At 41.5% G+C, this 21,709-nt stretch overlaps 1 protein-coding gene across 1 annotated transcript in view; it reads right to left on the reverse strand.

Annotated features, from left to right (window-relative positions):
• Window positions 1–9,352: 9,352 nt before the first annotated feature.
• Window positions 9,353–21,709, reverse strand: part of RAP2A (RAP2A, member of RAS oncogene family) — a 22,276-nt gene continuing 9,919 nt past the window's right edge. Inside the window, exon 2 of the mRNA XM_018571503.1 lies at window positions 9,353–10,371. Coding sequence (XP_018427005.1) covers window positions 10,134–10,371 — 238 coding nt within the window. The 3' untranslated portion in view covers window positions 9,353–10,133. The remainder of the gene's footprint in view (window positions 10,372–21,709) is intronic.

The following is a 21,709-nucleotide window of genomic DNA, read 5'->3' on the forward strand; positions in this document are numbered from 1 at the left end:
AATCATTCAAAGTGAGATTTTTACCCACAGCCGTGCTGACCCAGGCAAGCATGAGCATTTTTTTTGCCACCTGTGCAGATGCAGAGGAATGATCACACAAATACTCATGCCTTATTGGTTTGTGTACATGGCACCACCAAATCCAGAAATAAACCTTCTGGGTTTGTGGACACAATTGTACTCTCCCTATATACATTGAAATTGTTTGACCTATATCAGAATGAAGTGCAGAATCCTGTACTTGTCTGACTTCTCTCTCCAGTCCATGTTTTTGAAGCCGTAAAAATGGGCCTGCGCATACAAAAATATTGTCTGCGATGCCGTTTTTTTTGGGATGGAATAAACTGGGGTCATGGCCTTTTCCTTAAAAATCACAGTTCAGCTTTTATTATACAAGGTCTTCCACCTTTATATCTGCAAGTATTCCACACTTCAAATGTATCAAATGACTTGCATTTTTATTTTTTTGGGTTAGCAGTGCAAAGCAGACTTTAGTCAGTGGTTTCAATGAGTCACCTTTTGTTCTATATATAAATGACAGCTTTATGTTTCTTCAGTGCCATGAATTAATAAAATGAGAAGAAATGTAAAATGTAAGTGGTATGTAGGCTGCACTTTGATGTGAGATACTTCATGCACAGAACAAATCTGGACAAAATACTGTTCATGTACAGTACTGTGCAAAGGTTTTAGGTAGGTGTGGGAAAATGCTGTAACATAAAATAATTTCAGAAATAAAAGTGTTAATAGTTTATTTTTATCAATTTACAAAATGGAAAGTAAATAAACAGAAGAGAAATCAAATCAATATTTGGTGTGACTGCCCTTTGCCTTCAAAACAGCATCAATTCTTCTAAGTACACTTGCACACAGTTTTGAAGGAACTCGGCAGGTAGGTTGTTCCAAACATCTTGGAGAACAAAGCACAGATCTTCTGTGAATGTAGGCTGCCTCAACTCCTTCTGTCTCATCATGTAGTCCCAGACAGACTCGATGATGTTGAGATCAGGGCCCTGTGGGGGCAAACCATCACTTCCAGGACTCCTTGTTCTTTACGCTGACGATAGTTCTTAATGACATTGGCTGTATGTTTGGGGTTGTTGTCCTGCTGCAGAATAAATTTGGGGCCAATCACACTCCTCCCTGATGGTATGACATGATGGATAAGTATCTGCTTGTTATTCTCAGCATTGAAGACACCATTGAACCTGACCAAATCTCCACTCCATTGGCAGAAATGCAGCCCCAGACTTGCAAGGAACCTCCACCATGCTTCTCTGTTGCCTGCAGACACTCATTATTGTACCGCTCTCCGGCCCTTCAGCCAACAAACTGCCTGCTGCTACATCCAAATATGAAACATTTGACTCATCAGTCCAGAGCACCTGCTGCCATTTTTCTGCGGCCCAGTTCTTATGTTTTTGTGTATAGTTGAGTCGCTTAGTCTTTTTTCTACATCAGAGGTATGGCTTTTTGGTCACAAGGCCACAGAAAAATGGCAGCAGGTGCTCTGGTCTGCTGAGGTTGGGACAACCTACCTGCCGAGTTCCTTCAAGAACTGTGTGCAAGTGTACCTAGAAGAACTGATGTTGTGTTTAAGGCAAAAGGACGGTCACACCAAATATTGATTTGGATTTCTCTTGTTCATTTACTTTTTATTTTGTTAATTGTTAAAAATAAACTATTAACATTATTATCTCTGAAAGCATTCTTACTTTACAGCATTTTTTCCCACCTGCCTAAAACTTTTGCACAGTACTGTATGTGCTGAAAGCAGGCCACAAAATCATGGACGGAGGTACATGCCTGTACCACTGCTGCAAAATAGGCACAACAAAAGCTTAGAATAGTGTATTGGTTTTCTTAGCATTGGCTCTGGCTGTCCCATTCAGGTAGTTTATATTTTGCTTGGCCAGAGTCAAACCAACACAATACAGTTCAGGAGCACTGCACTGGCAAGAACATTTTGGGAGCACGCTCTTTAAACAAGACTTGTTAAATTAGTAGGGTTTGAGACTGCACACTTCCTTGATACTCCTTACTTTCAGTCCTTGGTCTGGTATGGAATTTAAAGGAAACCTTTCCTCAGAGAACCATGCGCGCTGACCTCCTTCTGAAAATACCAGTTGCTTGGCTCTTATGTTTACACTCCGGCTTCAGTGCTTCCATGTGCGCGGAATTCCTTCTGAAAATACCAGTTGCTTGGCTGTTACGTTTACACTCTGGCTTCAGTGCTTTGGATCACAGATATGGAACGCATCCGTATCAGGAAAGTCAGAAGTCCTTATCTGTATATTTGTTCTGGGTCAAGGACTCAATTTGGAAGTCTGAGCATCAAACTTGCTTTAGTTATTTTCAGGTCAAGAAGTACAAAATTTGCAGCCTCCACCTGTCTCTCAGGAAATGTTTCCTTGGAAGATAAACTTCAGAGAGATGAAAAATTATCATAACTATCGATATTTTTAACTGCTTCAGTTGCAGAGATCTCAGCATGTTTCATTGGTAAGAGCAGCTACTTTCACACCAAACTACATTTTTTAGTCTATTCTAATGTATAATACATTTTCTTCAATATAAGTCGGGGATTTTTGGTAGCAGATTTGTATACGTATATGACCATTTTATTTGTTTAACCACTTCAAAACCAAATGTTTAGACCCCCTTCCTCGCCAGGCCATTTTTCAGTATTCAGCGCTGCGGTCCTTTGACTGACATTTATTTCGTCATGTAACGCTGTACTGAAACTAATTTTATACCCTTTTTTGGGGACAGATAGAGCTTTATTTTGGTGGTATTTAATCACCACTGGGGGGTTTTATTTTTTTCTATATTTCAGAAAATTTACTGAAAATTTTTGGGAAAAAAAGTTTTTTTTACATTATGTTAGGAAACAATTATTATTACCCAGTTTTTTGGTAAAATATAAAAGCCGGGGTCACGTCGGGTAAATTGACACCAAACATGTCATGCTTAAAAATTGTGCGCACCCGTAAAATCACAAAAAAACTACAATACCCAAAATTGACCATAGGCGACGCTTTAAAAGCTTTTACCGCTCATCAGTTTAGTGTTATCAGTGATTGATGGCCCTAAAATTATTGCTCTCACTGCGACGTTCGCGGCGATATGTAACATGTTCGTCGCAATCATCGTTTTCGCAGGTATGCGCACCTGACACATGTTTGCATGCGTGTATGTATGGGTGGGGGCTTTAAAAATGTTTTTGTTTTTTTTAATTCTTTTTTTATGTGTGACTTTAATTTTTTTTCCTATTTGTTTTTTTTTCCACTTAACTATATTGCTATCACATACGGGGGCTAAGAAACCCCTCTATGTGATAGCAAAAGATGTGGCAGGTCCTCTTTATGGAGACATCAGGGGTCTCCAAGACCTCTAATGTCACCAGGGACCCCCCTGAAGAAGCTGATGAAGCAGAGATCTGCTTCATCAGCTTCCCTCCAGCGTCTGAAGCTGGAGAGTGACACAAGAATGCGGAAGTGATGTAATATACAACACTTCCGCATTCTGGCAGCGGAGAGGGTACCGGAGGGAGCTCGTACACCGAGCTCCCTCTGATCCCGTGACAGAGGCCGTATGCTGGTCCCCGGCTCGCACCGGGCACAGCGGAGCCCGGGACCGGCGTGACAACGGGAGGGGCGCGTAGGGAGGGGGGGACATGGCTGGCAGCTCATAGAAGCAATCCGCCGGCTCTATAGCCGGCGGATCGCTTGTATGTTAACAGGCATCGGTGCCTGTTTTTAAATCGCCGGTGTTTCCCGCGCAGGTGGGCGTGGCTGAGCGGACGTCTAAAGACGCCCACTCAGATCTAGAGACCTCTCGGCCGGCCTTTTTTTTACAACGGCCGGCCCTGAGGTGGTTAACTAGCAATAAAAACATGGAGATAAAATCCCTGTATGTGTTTTCCCAACACACCTTTTACTTAAAGCAGAAGTAAAGCACCATGTAGTGTACACACTCAGCACATTGACAGCGTCTCTAAGATTAGACATGTGCGATTCGTTTCGTTCAGAATCAAAATTCGGACGAATTTTCGGAAATTCGGATGTATCCGAATTCCGAATTACAGACATAACGAATGCAAACGAATCCGAATTTCCATTTCCGAAATTCGGTAGCGGTAGTTCGAACGGTCGTTTCGTTTTCGGTTCTTATTCGTTTCGTTCATTGGAGCAAAGTGACATTAGAGAAGGAGTAAAATATTTTTTCCCCCTCAAATTTCACGAACGAACGAAACGAAAACGAAACGAACGTTCGACCTACCGCTCCCGAATTTCGTCCGAATCCGAATGGACTTTCACACCCGAATCCCGAAAAACGAGATAACACAAATCCGAATTTAAAACGAAACGAAACTAAACAAATTTTTTGGCAGTGCACATGTCTATCTAAGATGCCATGAATAGGCCGGGTGCTAGGGAGGATGTAACTCCAGTGCACATGTGAAGCAGTTAAATCATCAGTGGCCACCCAATGGCCTAAAAGGAATCACACGGAACCCAGTAGTTGCTGCAGGGGAGGGGTATCTAAGATCGATCCAACAGCACAGGAGAAGGGCACACTTGTATGGTACATGTGCCATAATGTGCAAGTATGCTGAGTATACTTACACATTATGGCAAAAATCCAGCCACCACAACAATTTACTTCCACTTTAATTAACACAGCCTACAAACTACACGATTATCACAGTGCAGTTCTTTTTTGTAAGGTAGCATAACAGGGAAAGTTCATTGTTCACCTCTTAATTAGGGCTGGGGAAATTAACAATGAATTCCTCGATTAATCGTTAAACTTTTTGATCTATTAAAATTCACTTGATCGAAAAGATTCACCTCCCTGCCGGCTTCCGGGAGTCCCGTCGGAGATCCGGTGACGTCATGGACATCGACGTTACCGGACTCCTACCCCCTTCCCCAAGTGGCTCCGTCGGCAAACGAAGGGAGGAGGAGTCAGGTGACGTCGATGTCTGTGACGTCACCAGACTCCTCCCCCCATCCCTTTGTTAACCGACGGAGCACCTTGGGCCGGTGAGTTTGCCCAAGAAGCACCAAGCTTCTGCCTCATCTTAAACTTATATATATATGCACTATGTGGCTCTCCATTAATCCCCCCCCCCCCCCAGAAATGTGCCCATTGAAATTTACTGATATTATGTTGCAATCAGGTCCTTACATGAAATGGAATGGACAGGTGCTGCTACTTCAAATATTAAGCTAATACTTATGTTTAAATCACCCTTAGGGCTTTGCTGTTTTACTATACTATGTAAATACAATTGTAATCCAGCACGTTATTATTCTGAGTTGCCCCACTCAAGCGGCGGCCATGTTGAGTGGGGCACGTGAGATTAATAACGTGCTGGATTAGTGCGATCCTAGTTCATTTTATTACTTCATTGCTGTGCTGTATGGGTATAGGCCAATGTAGTTGGATCTGTATGTGTGTTATAATTAATCGATAAAAAAGAATTTCGATTAATCCAACACGAACATTTTTAATCATTACCAGCCCTACTTTTAATTTAGGAGAGCTTTTTTCCCTCTTATATTTAGTTACATCACAAAGCATGCAGGATACATAATCTGCACTAACAATAAAGTGTTAGTGTAAAATTAAGATGTGATTAGGTAAGGTTTGTGTAGTTCAGACTGAACAATAATGTACCATTCCACGGGTTTGAGGCTGCAAAAATTCTGAATGACATTGTGCATGCTTCCCTGACTGTTTGGTCTGTATTACAGAATGTGTTTATTAAGTTATCCATAGCAATATAGCAAGTCCAGGGGCTGATCAACTCCTAAGATTAGCAGTGGACCTCGGCTATCACTGAAATCTAGTGGTTCCAGCACAAACACCTGCTGGGACCTGCTGCGTCTACCAAAACCTGGTGCTATTTTAAAAAAGCTGCTGGGACAAATGCATGTAATTGCAGTGCGATTTAAAAATGCAAGGAAGTGGGGGGGGGGGGGGGGGAATAAAAATTACACCTGTACTTTAAAGTAGTAACACACCCTCAGAGTACAACTGCTCTTTGTGTTAAGCTCTATGCAGCTAGCTTTGAAGGCAAAGTTGTTGAATTTTCTCTTCTTTTAAGCCAGTCTTACTTTTGCTGTGCTGAAGTTCTCTTCAATATCCTTCTCTGCGATGCTTCCCTATACTTCTGGTAGTGAAGCACGTACTATGCACACCTGCTATTACGAATGTGGCCTCATTCATATTCAAATGGAGGTGCCGTTCATCATCACCCTTGTAGCAGGGCCGACGGTATACAGGTCTTCTGTGCAGCCTCTGAATGTCAGCATACCTCCTGGCCTGGAGAGTGGGTGTTAGGGTGGCTCCAGGGAGACCTGGGAAGCCAGTGGAGCCATTCAAGAACCCAAACTGAAGAATACCTTCAGCTAAGTGAAGCTATGATTGGCTCATATTTCTGGAATGACAGGCTGGTCAAAAAGAAAAAAAAAAAAGGTGACAGCAGGCAAAAAAATCTTTATTGGGTATGTTGCTGCATGATTTTTTTTCCCATGAGGTTTAAATAACTTTAAAGTACACACTAGTATAGGTACCTGACTATGTCTTGTATTGGTTATAAATAAACCCCTGCCTATTGGGAGAGGCAGCAATATATTACCAGTAAAGTTTTACAGCATTGTATAGTGCTGTCATTCTAACAGTAGGAACAAGCATGGTAATGACCTTACCAATGAGGTAATGCTCTTTAACTTTCCAGTCACAAATCGGGATAGGTGTGTGTGTGTGTGGGGGGGCGCTGTGTGGTGGCAACCAAGCTAAACTAGATAACTATAGGCAAGAACAGCAAAAGGTCCAGTCATTGCATCTAGAAGTATCTGGATCACAAAAAAAATGGCTGAACAGAATCAGACTTTTAGGCAGCCTATACGGTTCATTGAGCCATTTTCTTGGAAGTATACCCTTTGAATCAAATAAGACATCAAACTGTAACGTAACTCCTTAATACGATCATCCTTTGGATAACCTAAAGTTGAGCAAACCTTTTTAGTGGTAGCAGGGTAAAACATTTTCAAGCTGAACTAACAAAAACTAACTAAAACCGTTTTTTAAATATATGTTACAAATCAGAATTTTGCAAAACGTGCCAATTCTGTTAGTGGAAACATTTGCATAACTAATCTAACATGTCCAGTTCTGGTATTCTCCTAAACGGTTCACCGTTCCATTCCATTTTACTTCAACATGCCTGGATTGAACAGATAGAATTGTATAGGAAAAGAACCAAAAAGTCTGAGCTTTGTCCATAGTGGCCCGATGTCTTCTGCTTTGTATGCTATCAAGAGTAGACAAACCCTTTGATATTTGAGAGAATGATACAAACACATCTAAGAACATGCTACCATGGCTTTTCAAGATTTATTTTACAGCTTTCTGGAGTTGGCAATCAAAACAAAAAGGCAAGGGTATTATTTAAATGCAAACAAGCAAAATATAGTTTATTGCCAGCTGTCAACAATGTACTGCATTAACCAGTAACAGCTGCTCCTCAAATGACTTTATGAACACCGACATCACCGTCATTTCTTCACTTACAAAAATTCCAAATAAAATAGGACTACTTACAATCCTGCAGCTTGGCCCAAATACCAGGATCACTGCCCAAGCTTGCACAAGAGGGTGGTCAATCTTTCTGCCCTTCTGATACTTGGGCCATGTGGTCATAGTATATTACCTACTAGCACAGTTGGAAATTGAATGCAGGCCAACAGTGGTCAACATCAGACTGTGGTTGCCAAATGTCCCAATAATCATGCAGCCATACCAAATGGATTATTTTTTCGGCACTGATCTTGTCTTTGGACCAATATGAATCTAATTGCAGCGTTTGGAATCATTTCAAGCAGAAGATAAAAGTACAACTAAACCATCCAGCAGTAATGATGTGACTTTTAACCAAAGAAGCATGACTGCATTAGAATAATCAAAAACATTTTTTACTCACTTTTGAATCATTTGTCTTTTTAGTGCCATAAATGGCACTGCTGCTCATTAACACAACTTCCAGTAAGAGTGTACGCTAATGCATGACATTGTATATTCATGCATCCAATGATCATTTCTCCAGGAGCCGCAATCACTTATATATGTGTAGTGGGCGGTCCGGAGGGATGCGTTTCAGGATCTCTGCAGAGGATAACACTTGATGTGTTGGCACTTGTTGTACCAATGCATCCTCTTGTGGTCCATCCTGGGAACCTATATTCAGGGTGACAGTGCTGCTGCTGTATGCAGGGCATAGAAAGGTAACTTTGTCACCCTTAAGCTGCCCATACACCTTATAACCATCGCACGACTTTCGTTGTGCGATGGTTTTAAGGTGATAAAAATTTCGTACGATCTGCCCATCTTGGACAGGCAGATCGTACTTGCGATCATCGCAAGCCCTCCCCGGTGAGGGCTTTCGATTATAGCTTGCGCACACCTGCCCGTGCGGCATTCGTCTACCGAGCATGCCACCAAGCCGCCGAAAAATCGTACGATTTTCGGCAGGTTTTCCAGCATGCTCAGAAGACGAAAGTCGTGCGACCTTACAGTAGAAGTGATAATCGGCAGGTGTATGGGCACCTTAAGACTGGAAGTTATCAGAGCCAGATTTTTTTTCTTTTTGGTAAAGACAGTGTGAGGGGCTGAAGAAAGAAAGAAAGAAAAAAAAAAAAAAAAAAAAAACAGATTTAGCTGCAGCATAAAAAAATGTAGACCTTTGTTTTCGAGATTCATGCCCATCCTGCATTCCATATACTGAATTATGGATTACAAAAAAATGCACTTTATGATAACAAATATTGTGTTTTTAGTAAACCTTTTCTTGTTTACTTGTAAAACATCTTCGAGAAAAGTGGAGTTCGTACAAACCACAAATCAGTGCTTTAAAATGACTTCAATGTTAAAAAGGGAGATTCCATCACATGTGCAAAATACAAGATATGACTGTAATGTCTTTAAATGAAACAAAAAGTACAAAGTACAGACAACAGTGTACATTTGTTCAGCGCTACCACACTGTTCAAAAACAAAATGGAGATGTAATTCAGTCACATAAAAAAAAGCACTTTTTTTTATTCTGGGATAATTCAGTGTATATATTTAACGCTGTGGAGCAAATACATAGAACCTCAGCTCAAATACAAGAACTGGAAACCAGCATACAGCTACTGTACATTCACACTGCTTCTCACGCCCACAAAAGAAATGACACTATTTCTATCAAATATTCAGAATATGGGTCTTAATGTTCCACAAAGCTATAGAAAGTTGGGTTTTCCCGATACCAAATTGGAAATCCTTTAACATTTTACTTTTATTGGACACATTTGTGCACAGCTGCCCATGCAAATAAATATTCTCGTTCAATTCAAATTAAATGCCAGGACATCAGCACCTTGTCACAGCAACATTCACTTCACAATAGCCTATCAGCATTAGTAAAAAAAAAAGAAAAATAGACTGACATTTGTTTTAGTCTAATTATGATGCTAAAGTAAAATAAGCCAATAACATTTTTTAAGAGTTTATTGAGGTCCAATGATTGTTAGGAAGCATGCAGAAATGGAAAGCTTGCTCCCGAATCTAGATGAAACATGGCTTCATTTTCCAAAACAAGACTGCGTGCATTTCCATGTCTTCATACATATCCAGCTGCCTCCCCGAGTTCATGTAGATTTCTTGTTATGTGGGGTATTTGAGTGGTTGGTGTTTTTTTTTGTTTGAAGAGCAGGCATCAACTTGTCCAGTTGTCTGCCCAACGCTGTCCAGTTCAGGAAGTAAAGAATACTATGAAAACACTGGTGAAATCTCAGTCTAGTTAGTGAGGTTGTGGTATCTTTTTATTACATGAAAGGCACCACATTTTACTCTAGTCTGTAATGTGGCAAAAAGGTGACGGCCACAAAGACAATGCCACAAGTTACATTTGAAATGTAGCAAATTGTGACTCTTAAAATATTATTTTCGACAAATTTTCACAACTTGTGCGAGGGTTTCACTCAATGCTTCTCTTTGGGAAAATCACAGAAAAAAAAACAACCTTTTTTAAACCATTGGTGCTAAAATATAGTCATGTCTACCTAAGTTACATAAAAGCGCTATTGTATATTGCACGCAGAACAGCAAGGGTCATCTTTATCAGGCTGGGCTGCATAGTTCATTTGCCGAACAATCTCTGCAAAAAGCTCATCCACCATTGTTTTACTCTTTGCTGAGGTTTCCATGAATGGGCATCCCCAGTCTTCTGCCAAGGCGCGCCCCTCGCTAGATGACACTTCACGTTCACTTTCTAGGTCAACTTTGTTGCCAACCAAGATTACTGGCACCTTTTCATATCTGCATGAAAAAAGTAAAAACACATTAGCAAAATATACATTACTGCTTCATGTTCTAGGTTATCCTAATCCTCATGCAATAGAAAATATGTTTTCTATTACTTCTAAAACATGACTCCCAATCAGCACAAGAAGGAGATCAATGGCTTACTGCCTCAAACTAGCACTGCTTGTTAAATTAAGGCAACGGCAGCCTCCAGCGCTAGCAGAGAGCTCTTACATATGACAGGTAACAGTCAATCTGATAGATCCAACAGAACTGAAAATTGGCAGGCGAGTAGGAAAATGTAAAAACAAAAAAAACAAAACAAAAAAAAGGACAGAATTTCAACAAACATGAATATTTTCTGCACAAGGAGAAGGGTAATGGGACAGACGTACTTTTTATTCTGATTTATCCAAGTCATGGTATGGCTAATCGTAGTCTGCCACATTTAATCAGACTTTTTCTGTCACATTGAAGACACTTCACAACTCTTCTAAGTAGCTTCTTTTTTGCATTCTTTGAATTATATACAATCAGAGCAGAACAGGGTGGTTTCACAAGCTTTCACACTTTCCATCTGGTTTTTGGACAGTCGTCATCTACTTTGACACATTTCATGGAATTATCCATGTGGCTATAAATGATGTCGTTCCTAAAACTTAGACCTGAGGAAGGTACCTGGATGAATGGCAGAACCAGTTGAAAGATGTCACAAGGGCAACTCTGCTGCTATCAAACACCTTGCCAGCAGCATAGTCACATGGGACAGTCTTCAACTTGCCTCTGTGGAACTGTTCCCTCACTGCCCCAAATGCTACAAAATCTCACTCACTAGGCATGGTAGCGACATCTCGTTGACCCAGCTAGCGAGGGAGCATTTCCATAGACTGGCAGGCAGTCTTTTAAGAGATCCTGATGCTGGTGATTAGTCACCAGTGTTAAGGTCACCTGTGTGACATCAGCCTTACTACTATAAGGAATTAAAAAATAACAAGCAATTACATAAATATATTGTGCGTATGCTGCTTTTATCACTGAAAATTTACAGGTGGAAAAATGGGTATAGTCTAACCGGCAAATCCATCCTCTAGAAGCAGCCCCATTTAAAGCAGAAATGAGATGGGGGCATAGGCTGTGGGAATACATACCACAATATGCAACTTTTTGCATACTTAACTCAGAGTTTGCCCTCCTTGAGCTATGACAGACACTCCATCGCTGCAGTCGTCTATTCTTCTTCCACACCTGTGTCCTCCTTCTGTCATTCAGTGGCCACTTACAATGCAACTCCTATGCATGTGTGATAGAATTGCATTATCAGGGCACCTGGCTCACACACACTAGATCATGTACACACAAGGAAGGTGTTTTTTTGGGCAGCAGAGGCATACAAAAGTTTCTTCTACCAAAAAACCCCACCCCCTAGTAATTTTTGTTTCCCAACCTCACTTCTGCTTTAAATAGAACATTTCTAACTTTCAAAAAGTCTTTAAGTAACTCCTTTTGAGCTCCAAGCTCGCTTACAAATATACAAATGATTAAACTAAATGTGAGATTGTAGTTCATCACGGGAGCGAGCTTGGAACGGTGACTACTTTACAACACAAACAGGGTCAATGGGGGGTTGGACACAAAAATAGTAGGCTTCAGAAGAAAGGACAGTGTCAGCACTAATTCAGAAGTGATTTGAGGGTCTACAGCCGTGCGATACACATATAAAGATACATTTGTGTTAATAGTTAAAAAGGTAGTTGAATGCATTTTTAGGATTTAACTCCAACCCATTATCCTTTGCAGCCAGATATAGGAAGAGATTCTAGGTGCCTGTGAGCAGCACTGGAGCCTCGTGCAACTCTGCCTCCCTGAAGAGTACAACTGTTTGTATCGCTCCACGCTAGTAGTAGTGAGATGAAGCGACGAGAACAATTTCATTATTAATATTCCAGTATATACTATACTGTGAAAAGAGCTTGATCCTTTATGTACCTATAGTATAGGTCTGAATTTCAAGAACTTTCATGCATAAGGTGTATAGGAAACCATGATAGTACAAATAGGAGTGCTGAGGGATCAATCAGGTAATAGGAAGAGTAAGTATACTAAAAGATGAACGTGGTAAAAAAAAAATGACTTTGGGAAAAATAGCTTCCAACAAGGGGATCGGGCAAACGAGAAGGGAGAGTAGACTAGTGATGCACTGAAATATTTCAGGCGAAAATGGTACTATGAGCAAAATGTAGACAGTCAGGAGGAAAGAGCCAAGAGAGATAAGGCCACAGTGGAAGGGAGTGCAAATCCAAGGATAGCGGCAGAGGAGAAAGGGGCACACTGGGGTAGAAGTTAACATTTAGGGCCCATTCACACTATACCGCAGTGCATCACACGCATTTTCATGTACTGAGGCACGTTGCAGCCAGCTACATTAGGCAGCTGATTCAAGATCAATGGGCTGCAATGCACCTCAACACATTAAAACTTAGCAGAAACTGAATTTTACTGCAATGCACCACAACTCACGCTCATGCATTATGGTGTGCTGCATTATTTGCTTCTGGACATAGAAGCAAATAATGTGTAGACAGGTTTCCAGAAGCCAGCAAGTACCAAGCTGTACCTATCTCAGCACCATCCATTATTGCATTATACCTATATGCCTACCTCAGATCCTTTGTTCAACACAAACCTTCTCAACACAGCATGTTGTCTCCACGGGACCTCTTGCAACCTATGTCATTCAACGTAGCTCCAAACAACCAAATATACAAAACTCCAGCCTTAAACAGACCCCTTGCCTTGCTATGTTACACTATCCATCCGACCGAGAAGTTCACTGCCTCCTCCCACAATAACATAGGTCCATCAGCATGTCCAATGCTCTCACTGTGGGCCAAGCCCAGTTTAACTGAATGCAATTGTCTCCAAAAAGTGTCATGAACCAGTAAACTCCTTTCAAAGTGAATGAGGCCTTATGCTGCCTTTATTTGTGTAAACAAGGCCTCCTTGCACTTCTCAGCAGCTAGTGACACAATCTATAGAGGATTCGGTTATCTACAGTGATGACCAAAAACAGGCAAACCTGATGAGGCAAGTGCCAACAACCCATACTATATAGGGAAAAAACAGTAACATTTATTGAAAAACCACACGCATGTACGGATATTGCTGGGAATTGTACATTCTACCCAGATGATATACAAGTAGAAAATAACTGATCATGAAAGCCAGTGGAAGCCCCTTACATGTGCAGATTAGGTTGTAGATCATCTAATCCAGTGGTTCTCAACCTGTGTATCCTCAGGACCCACATTTGCCCTTGTTCATAAGGTCACGACCCAAGTCGCACTGCAATGGAATGCACAGAATTAGGGTACACACTCCAAAAATATTTTAAGTTCCACCCAGTCTCCCTTACTTACGAGAACTGGAGTGGATCCCAGGGGCGTCCCGAGGCTGGGTGACACCCGGAGCAGTAACCGAGTGTCACCCCCCGCGATGACGTCATCGCGCATGCCCGGCAGTATTCTGATACCTGCCGGCAGCCATCTTGGTGGTGGATGCGGGCAGAGAGAGGAGGGGACAGTCACCCGGCGGGATAAGGTATTCCAGCCGGGTCCCCTCCTTTCTCCTGATACTGTCGGGCGTTCGGTCCATGACCGAGCGCCCGACTTTTCCGAGGGGGGTGACACCAAAATGACTGAGTACTGCAATGCAGTCATTTTGGTGTCACCCCTCCAATGGTGTCACCCGGGTGCGGGCCACACCCCCCTTGTGAAGCTGAAAAGCCCTCAGCAGACAGGCGTTGTCCCCTGGATTTCCAGCTAAATTTTAAAGTGTGCCTAAAATGCGTGGTATACCGGCTACAATAATATTTTAGTGAGCTGGAAAATGAGTCATAGGAAGATCAAACAGAAATGTAAAATTAGTGGGTGGAAGGAGTTCTCTTCCTTATTGTTAGAACGTTTGAAGCTGTGCTGCACGAAGTAAAACAAAGTTATAATTAGCTGCATATACGCTTGTGTTTATGTACTGAACACTGGGCCCAGCAACAGCAGCTTTCCAGCCACTGGATGTTTTCTTTAATACGAATACAAGCAAAGCCATACCTGGCATTATTTAGAGGAGTCATTTATGAGCTCCAACACAAGAATAAGAACCAGGTATAAATCTATGGCACTGTGTCTGTCACCACTTATCAGTTATAGAAGATTCCCAGTGTATAGAGCAAACCCCCAACCTGTTTGGGACATAGACCACCACTTCCTGCAGCCCATGCTTAGAAATAAAACAAATTCATGCAGCTCTGCATTCACTAAGGGGTATCTATGGGCAAAAACTAAAAAGGAGATCTGTATTCCTACATTAAATTTCCATACCTTATAGCCTACACTCCTAATAAGCATATCAATCTAGAAATTAGTACACTTACTTACTGAAGATGCTCATAGGAAGTTCTTCCTAATTGCAGTGACACCGTTTCACTCAGCCCTTTGAATATGAACTACCTTGTGTCACCACTTACACAGAGCCTGCCTTCTGAACTACAACTCAGCGTCTGATTACCGTATTATCATTACTTGCTGGAAGCAATCATGATGGACTATGTAGTCTGGAGAAATTGAGATTGCATCACACCCAGCAGCAGAGAGAAAGAGATGCAAAGCACACTGGGAATCCAGGAGGTTGTTGAAAGTGATGGGCAGACAGAGCAGCACTCACTACATAAAATAGTTTAAAGCATAAAAATTGAATTGAACCATTAGGGATGGGCACCACACCCCCAATTAGAATTGTATACAAGAGAGATAAAGAAAAGCGGGGCTTTAAAAGTGTCCAAACCATACAGAACGTCCATCAAACATACATGGTTTTGTATAAACATGTATTTAATATATAAAGACTTGGTTACAATTAAAATGTCATTGAATGGTAATTTTTCCTAATTATAATAAAAAATAAAAACCCCCAGTGGTGATTAAATACCACCAAAATAAAGCCCTATCTGTCCCCAAAAAATGGTATAAAATTCATTTCAGTACAGCGTTGCATGACGGAATAAACGTCAGTCAAAGGACTGCAGCGCTGAACACTGAAAAATGGCCTGGCCAGGAAGGGGGTCTAAACACCTGGTCTTGAAGTGGTTAAAGTAATCTTTCATTGTATTATCTAAAACAACTCTAGTATGTATTCCCATTACAATGCTGATATTATTCAAGGGTTGTATATGGTGTGACTTTAGAACTCCTTTAATAACCCATCAACATCTTTTTTTCTTAATTCAAGCAGTGCAAGTACCTACATTTTACATGGTATCTGACTTTTGCACTCCACTGTATTGCAGAGACAATTACCCGTGCTGTAATGATCATGTGCCAACAAGGAAAATGTTGACAGGAGGAGGGAACAGTGACAGAGAGCTGATCTAATCAGTCTACTGCTGCTCTTTCACCATCTAGTCACAGGTTGGGAATTGTAATTGTCATTGTGCAGCACATCTGTGAATTTAGCGGTTTGCATGGAGTTCTGCTTTAAAGCTGCCTACTGACACTAGATCATGGTAGGATGTGAATCCAAAATTTCAGCTGCCAAGAGATCTTTTTTGGATATTTTTCCACAAACCTGACACGGTCTTATCTTGAATAGCAATCAGAAGATAAAAAAAAAAAAAACACAGCCTTGCTGTTTTACTAGCCCTTCAAGATGGCTTGACAACGAGTTGTCTATGTTATTATTAATCATCATACAGAGAGGGATGCATTGGTAGAACTAGATTTTTGAGTGTAAAGGTCCACTTTAAAGCAGGCCTTAAATCAAAATGAAATTCCTGCTCATCATTTCCCACATTTAAAAAATGCAGCATTACCTTACACTTGTGCCTAGATACATGAGATGATACATGGACTAGAGCTGCAGCTAACGATTATTTTCATAATCGATTAGTTAGCCGATTATTAAGTTCGATTAATTGGATTAAATAAAATAAAAAAAAGGCTCCAGTGATGGACTACTAGATTCTATTGAGATTGTAGTCCATCACAGGAGCAAGCTTGGCACGGTGGAAGTAAGAAAAAAAAAAAGTGTGGTGTGCAATATAGTACATTATACAGCGGCGCAGTGCAGAATACCAGCAGCTATATGGTATTATACTATAATGTACTATTGCTGGGATTTGTAGTCCTCTGTAGCTGGCGTTATTCTGCATAGCGCTGTATATAATGTATTATTGCTGGGATTTGTAGTCCTCTGTAGCTGGCGTTATTCTGCATTGCGCTGTATATAATGTATTATTGCTGGGATTTGTAGTCCTCTATAGCTGGTGGTATTCTGCAGTGCGCTGTATAATGATTATACGGCACAATGCAGAATACCAGCAGCTATATAAGAATACAACAAATGCCAGCAATAGTACAACATTATACTATAATGTACTATTGCTGGGATTTGTAGTCCCCTGTAACTGCTGGTATTCTGCATTGCATTGTATATAATGTATTATTGCTGGGATTTGTAGTCCTCTATAGCTGCTAATGTACTGCAGTGCGCCACTTAAAAAAAAAACCACAACAGGACACATTAAAAAGCTCCCGGCCGATCTCGACTTTTAATGATGGTGTTGTCGGCGGGCAGCGGCGAGTCGGGAAGCTCACCGGGAGGAGAGGGCCAGACGCATGTCCTCAGTGTGCGGTGGGCGTGGCTTATGCAGCGGCTGAGGGAGCTCACGGCGGAGGAGGAGACCAGCGGCGTGCGCAGCATGTGACTCAGGCCACGTGTGGAGCCCCGAACAGGCTAATCAATCGATAGCCAACGAATCGACGATCGAAAACGAATGACGGAATAAATGTCAGTTAAAGTACCGCAGCGCTGAATACTGAAAAATGGCCTGGATGGGAAGGGGGTTTAACACCGCGGATGTCAACTGGTTAATCAACTAAATAGATTAACTGTTGCAGCTCTAACATGGACCTATACATACGCACACATCAGCAATAGGTTGGACTTGATGGACTTATGTCTTTATTCAACCTCAAATACTATGTAACTATGCAAGTCATGTGACCCTAAATGAGATCCTAGGAAAGCATAGGATCCTAGATCTTGGAAGAAAACACTAATGTTTACAGTGCTTGGTGATTCTTAAAAGAAGCCACAAAGCCGAAATCTTACCGAATCTGGGACAGTAAGGGGACAGTTAACAAAAGTGTAACTGCAAATACACTTAGTAAAAATGCCCTTTATGCACACACACACACACACACACACACACACACAACTTAAACCCAAATCTTTATATTAGAAGTCAAATTGGAGAATTTCAAGCTGCAGTCTTATTTTAGGGTGGGTTCACGGTATAGTGTTGCGCTTGGGGTGCCAGTCAAATGAATGGCAATTCAACACACCTCCTGTAATGTAACGCACAGTAGGTGCGTTGTGCGGTAATCACAAGGGAACCATGTGATTACCGCAATGCAATGGTGTGAATGAGCCTTGAAAGATACTTGTGGCACATGTCCATGCTTAGCTGATGAATACTACATGAGCTCTGCATAGTCTTGGTACCTATCGATCCTGTGGCATTTTAGTTTAGCGTATAAAGGCAAAAAAAAAAAATGGTTGACTTTGTTTTAAAATGCATCTATTGAGGTTTTTGGGTATGCTGTTGATCCAAAGTGTGCCAACTGTCTTGGAAAGATGAGCACTGGACTTCCACTTTAACCTAAATCTGACGTTTAATCTGCTTAAAAAGTTTGCCTACCTTGGTTTCTTAAACTTCTCCCACATATCCATGCTAACAAACCCTTCCATTTTAATCACATAAAGTATTCTAGACGCAGGGATGCCATCACTGGGTCTCGGTGCTTATCTATGCAATGCAGGCAGATCACAGCTGATTAAAGAAGTCAGCTCCCTGCCTCGTTACAAATCCCAGCATACTGCATTCTGCATTCAAAGTATTTGTATAATGAAAACGTTTCTTTGTTCTTGATAGAATAGAGAATGATTAAAACCCGTCAGCTTATTCTTTGCCGTATCCTATTAGGGAAATGTCTAGGGCTGCAACAACTAATCGACTAAGTCCATTATAATCGATGATTGAAAAAGTTGTCAAAGTTTTCAATCATTGATTTAATCGGCTTCCGATTGGTTGTCCCCGTTCACGGCTCCACATACGCTGCACGCCGAACCTCCTCCCTGCCTCACGCTTACATCCGCGATCGGCACAAGGACGCGGGAGAAGAAGTAAGGAGGAGCAGGTGTGGGGGGTGATAGCCGCCAATAGACAGGCCTGATCTCAGTCTCAGAAACACGTTGCTGGAAGACTGCTCAGGTACACAGCAGCAGGTATTAGGAAAGTTCTGAAAGTATGAACACTTCAGTTCTTACATAGTTGCCACTCGGAGTCCCCATTCCAGATTTCCTACCCATTCCTGATAAGAATTATAATAAATTGTGTCTGGCTCCCTTCCAGTTCAGGTGTACAGACAAAAAAAGGTGACCTGCTAAAAAAAAAGTATCAAAAGATTACTAAAGATATTAACATTGCTCTGTTATTTCTACTAGAAACAAAATCAAGCAGCTTATGTTCACACGACTACAATCCCCCACATCACTCTATTCTATTCTTCATGTATGGGGCAGTACTTCCAGGAAAAGATACCCACAAGGAAGTACTTTTCTTCTTATTTCTTCAAAGTTAACTCTGAAATCCTGACTGCTGGGAATGGAACCCTTTTCACAAGTTCTCTGGGGATATATATACAAACTTTCTTCCGGTAGTCTTAACTTATTTGAAAGTTTTCTCCTCTCACAGCTACTTGGCTTTTTTTTTTAGGCTAAATCCAAAAATTCTACAGCATAAAAACTTTACCCAATAGTGCTTTATGATTCCCAGGGTAAAGGTATTATCACCAGGACAGCAGAGACCTTAGTGGCTGAATGATTCCATCAGCCTTTGATTGGCTCTTGGAAGCATGATCATGAAGAGTTAACGGGGTCTAAAGTTGGCCATGCACCTATAGATGATCTGCAGATTTTCTATGGTCAGATGGAAAACGTGCAACAGATTCCTCCATCCACTCTAAACTGTGTAGATAAAGCAATCTCCCACTTCAGTATCTTGCTAGTCGGCCCCGCTGGCTGTCAAAATGCCTGAACAATCTGATTGGATGAAGGCATTGCTCACGTATTTTTACAGCCAGCGGGGCCGACTAGCAATATACTGAAGCTTGGCCCAGTGGCCCTTTTTCCATCTGACCATTGAAAATCTGCAGATAATCTATAGGTGTATGGCCAGCTTTACTTCTACTGCCAATGACAGAAGATAGCCAGCAGCAGACAAGGCCTTTAGAAGTCCGTCAGGTTTTCACAGTAAATGGTTATAGCTACATTTAGTATAACATGTACAAAGCATCTTGGTACAATATATAACGATACAGATAACACAATACTCAGTTATATAGCCAGAATAGGTACGTTACACATGTAATCGAACCATGATGGACTCTCGTATGAGGACGGTGGGTTGGCATAATGGGCCCTAATAAATAATGACCACTGTGCTTGATGACACAATAGCTTGTTTTTGAACATTTGTTCATAAAATATGTCCTTAAGGGAAATTACAAGCAATACATGGAATATGTAGCCTTTTATCAAACACACTGTGGGAGATTCTAGTTTGAATGTAAACAATACAATGCATTTCTAAAATCATACTATGCTATAGAATGCATTTATGGCTTAGTACTCCCGCTATGGGGTTGTTCCACAAAGCTGTATTTTGGAGAGTCATTCTACCAAGACACAGGGAGGCAGATTCCCCATTAGGAAGAGTAGTAGGATCTTCAGCATGCAGTGACTTAAAAACAGGATTTAACTGTTGGAAAACAACTTTAACCACTTCAGGACACCGCTGTCCTGCGTCAGCCATGATCTTGAATAGAGTTTTGTGACAGTGCTTGGCCCAATCGCTTGTAAGCAGCTGGGGAGTATGTGCCCTCGGCCCTCTCCACTGCCAGCTATCCTGGGCTCCGCTGTCCCCCATTAAGACCCGGGACAAGCACAGTGGGTCTCTGCACTTGTATTGGAGGGAGGTCAGCACACTCCCAGTGGCCGATATCCTCTCTGATCACTGAAACTGGAAGCGACGTGCATTACATCACTTCTGGTTTCAGTCTCTCATTTCTACGGCTGCTGTGATTGGAGAAGAAGCTGGTGAAGCATGATGTGCTTCATCAGTTGCTTTGGGGTCCATAGGTGAAATGTGCAGTCTAACAGATCCCTGATATCTCCATAATCAGGACTTGTCACTTTATCTGTGGTATTATATAGGGGGATTTGTAGCCACCTATGTGACAGCAATAAAGTAAAGTGTAAAAACAAAAAAGTTAAAGTCACGCATATATAAAAAAAAGTCCCCCATCCCTCGTACGTAGGGTTAGCCTACGTGCAAAAACGATGATTGCGCCACACGTTACATATCGTGAACATCAAAGTGTGAGCAATAATTGTAGGGCCATCAATCACTGTTAACACTAAATTGATGAAGGCTTTTAAAGTGTCACCTATCGGCAATTTTGGGTATGGTAGCTTTTTGCCATACAATTTAAAGCTTGACATGTTTGGTATCTTTAACCTCTTGCCGTCCGCCCGTAGTAGAAAAACGGACGGACGGCACTGCTGCATCTGCGGGTTGCCGTCTCCAGACGGCAATTTTTTCTGCTCGCGGGCACGCACGGGCAGAAAAGACCAACACAAAAAGGTCCCCAGCTCACCTGCAACAAAACAAATAGCCCTGTCTAACAGTAAAAAGCAGAGGTTTTAGTTGCACAAACATTTGGCCACAAATATGTGGAAGCCACACTGCCACCGTCAAGGCACCTCTGTAAAGTGTGGTCCTAACTCTATAAGTAGGAGTCATGTTTGGTATCTTTACCTGACACAACCCCATCTGTTAAATGTTTATTAAAAAAAGGGTATTACATAAACATTTGTGCAAACATTGTGCGACATATACAACATTACCTTTTTGATTCCGCAGGGCATCTGCTTTCAGAAAATATATAATTTGGCAATTTAAGGTGCTATTCAGTTTAACTGGCAGATTAGTCTTTCCATGTACTTTCATTTGTTAACCAGTTGACATCCGCGGTGTTAAACCCCCTTCCCATCCAGGCCATTTTTCAGTATTCAGCGCTGCGGTACTTTGACTGACATTTATTCCGTCATGCAGCGCTGTACTGAAATACATTTTATACCCTTTTTTGGGGACAGATAGAGCTTTCTTTTGGTGGTATTTATTCACCACTGGGGGTTTTATTTTTTTACTATATTAAGGAAAAATTACCGAAATTTTTTT

The sequence above is a fragment of the Nanorana parkeri genome, unplaced genomic scaffold (assembly GCF_000935625.1).
Source record: "Nanorana parkeri isolate BGI_ZX_2015 unplaced genomic scaffold, ASM93562v1 scaffold1768, whole genome shotgun sequence".
Lineage (NCBI taxonomy): Eukaryota > Metazoa > Chordata > Amphibia > Anura > Dicroglossidae > Nanorana > Nanorana parkeri.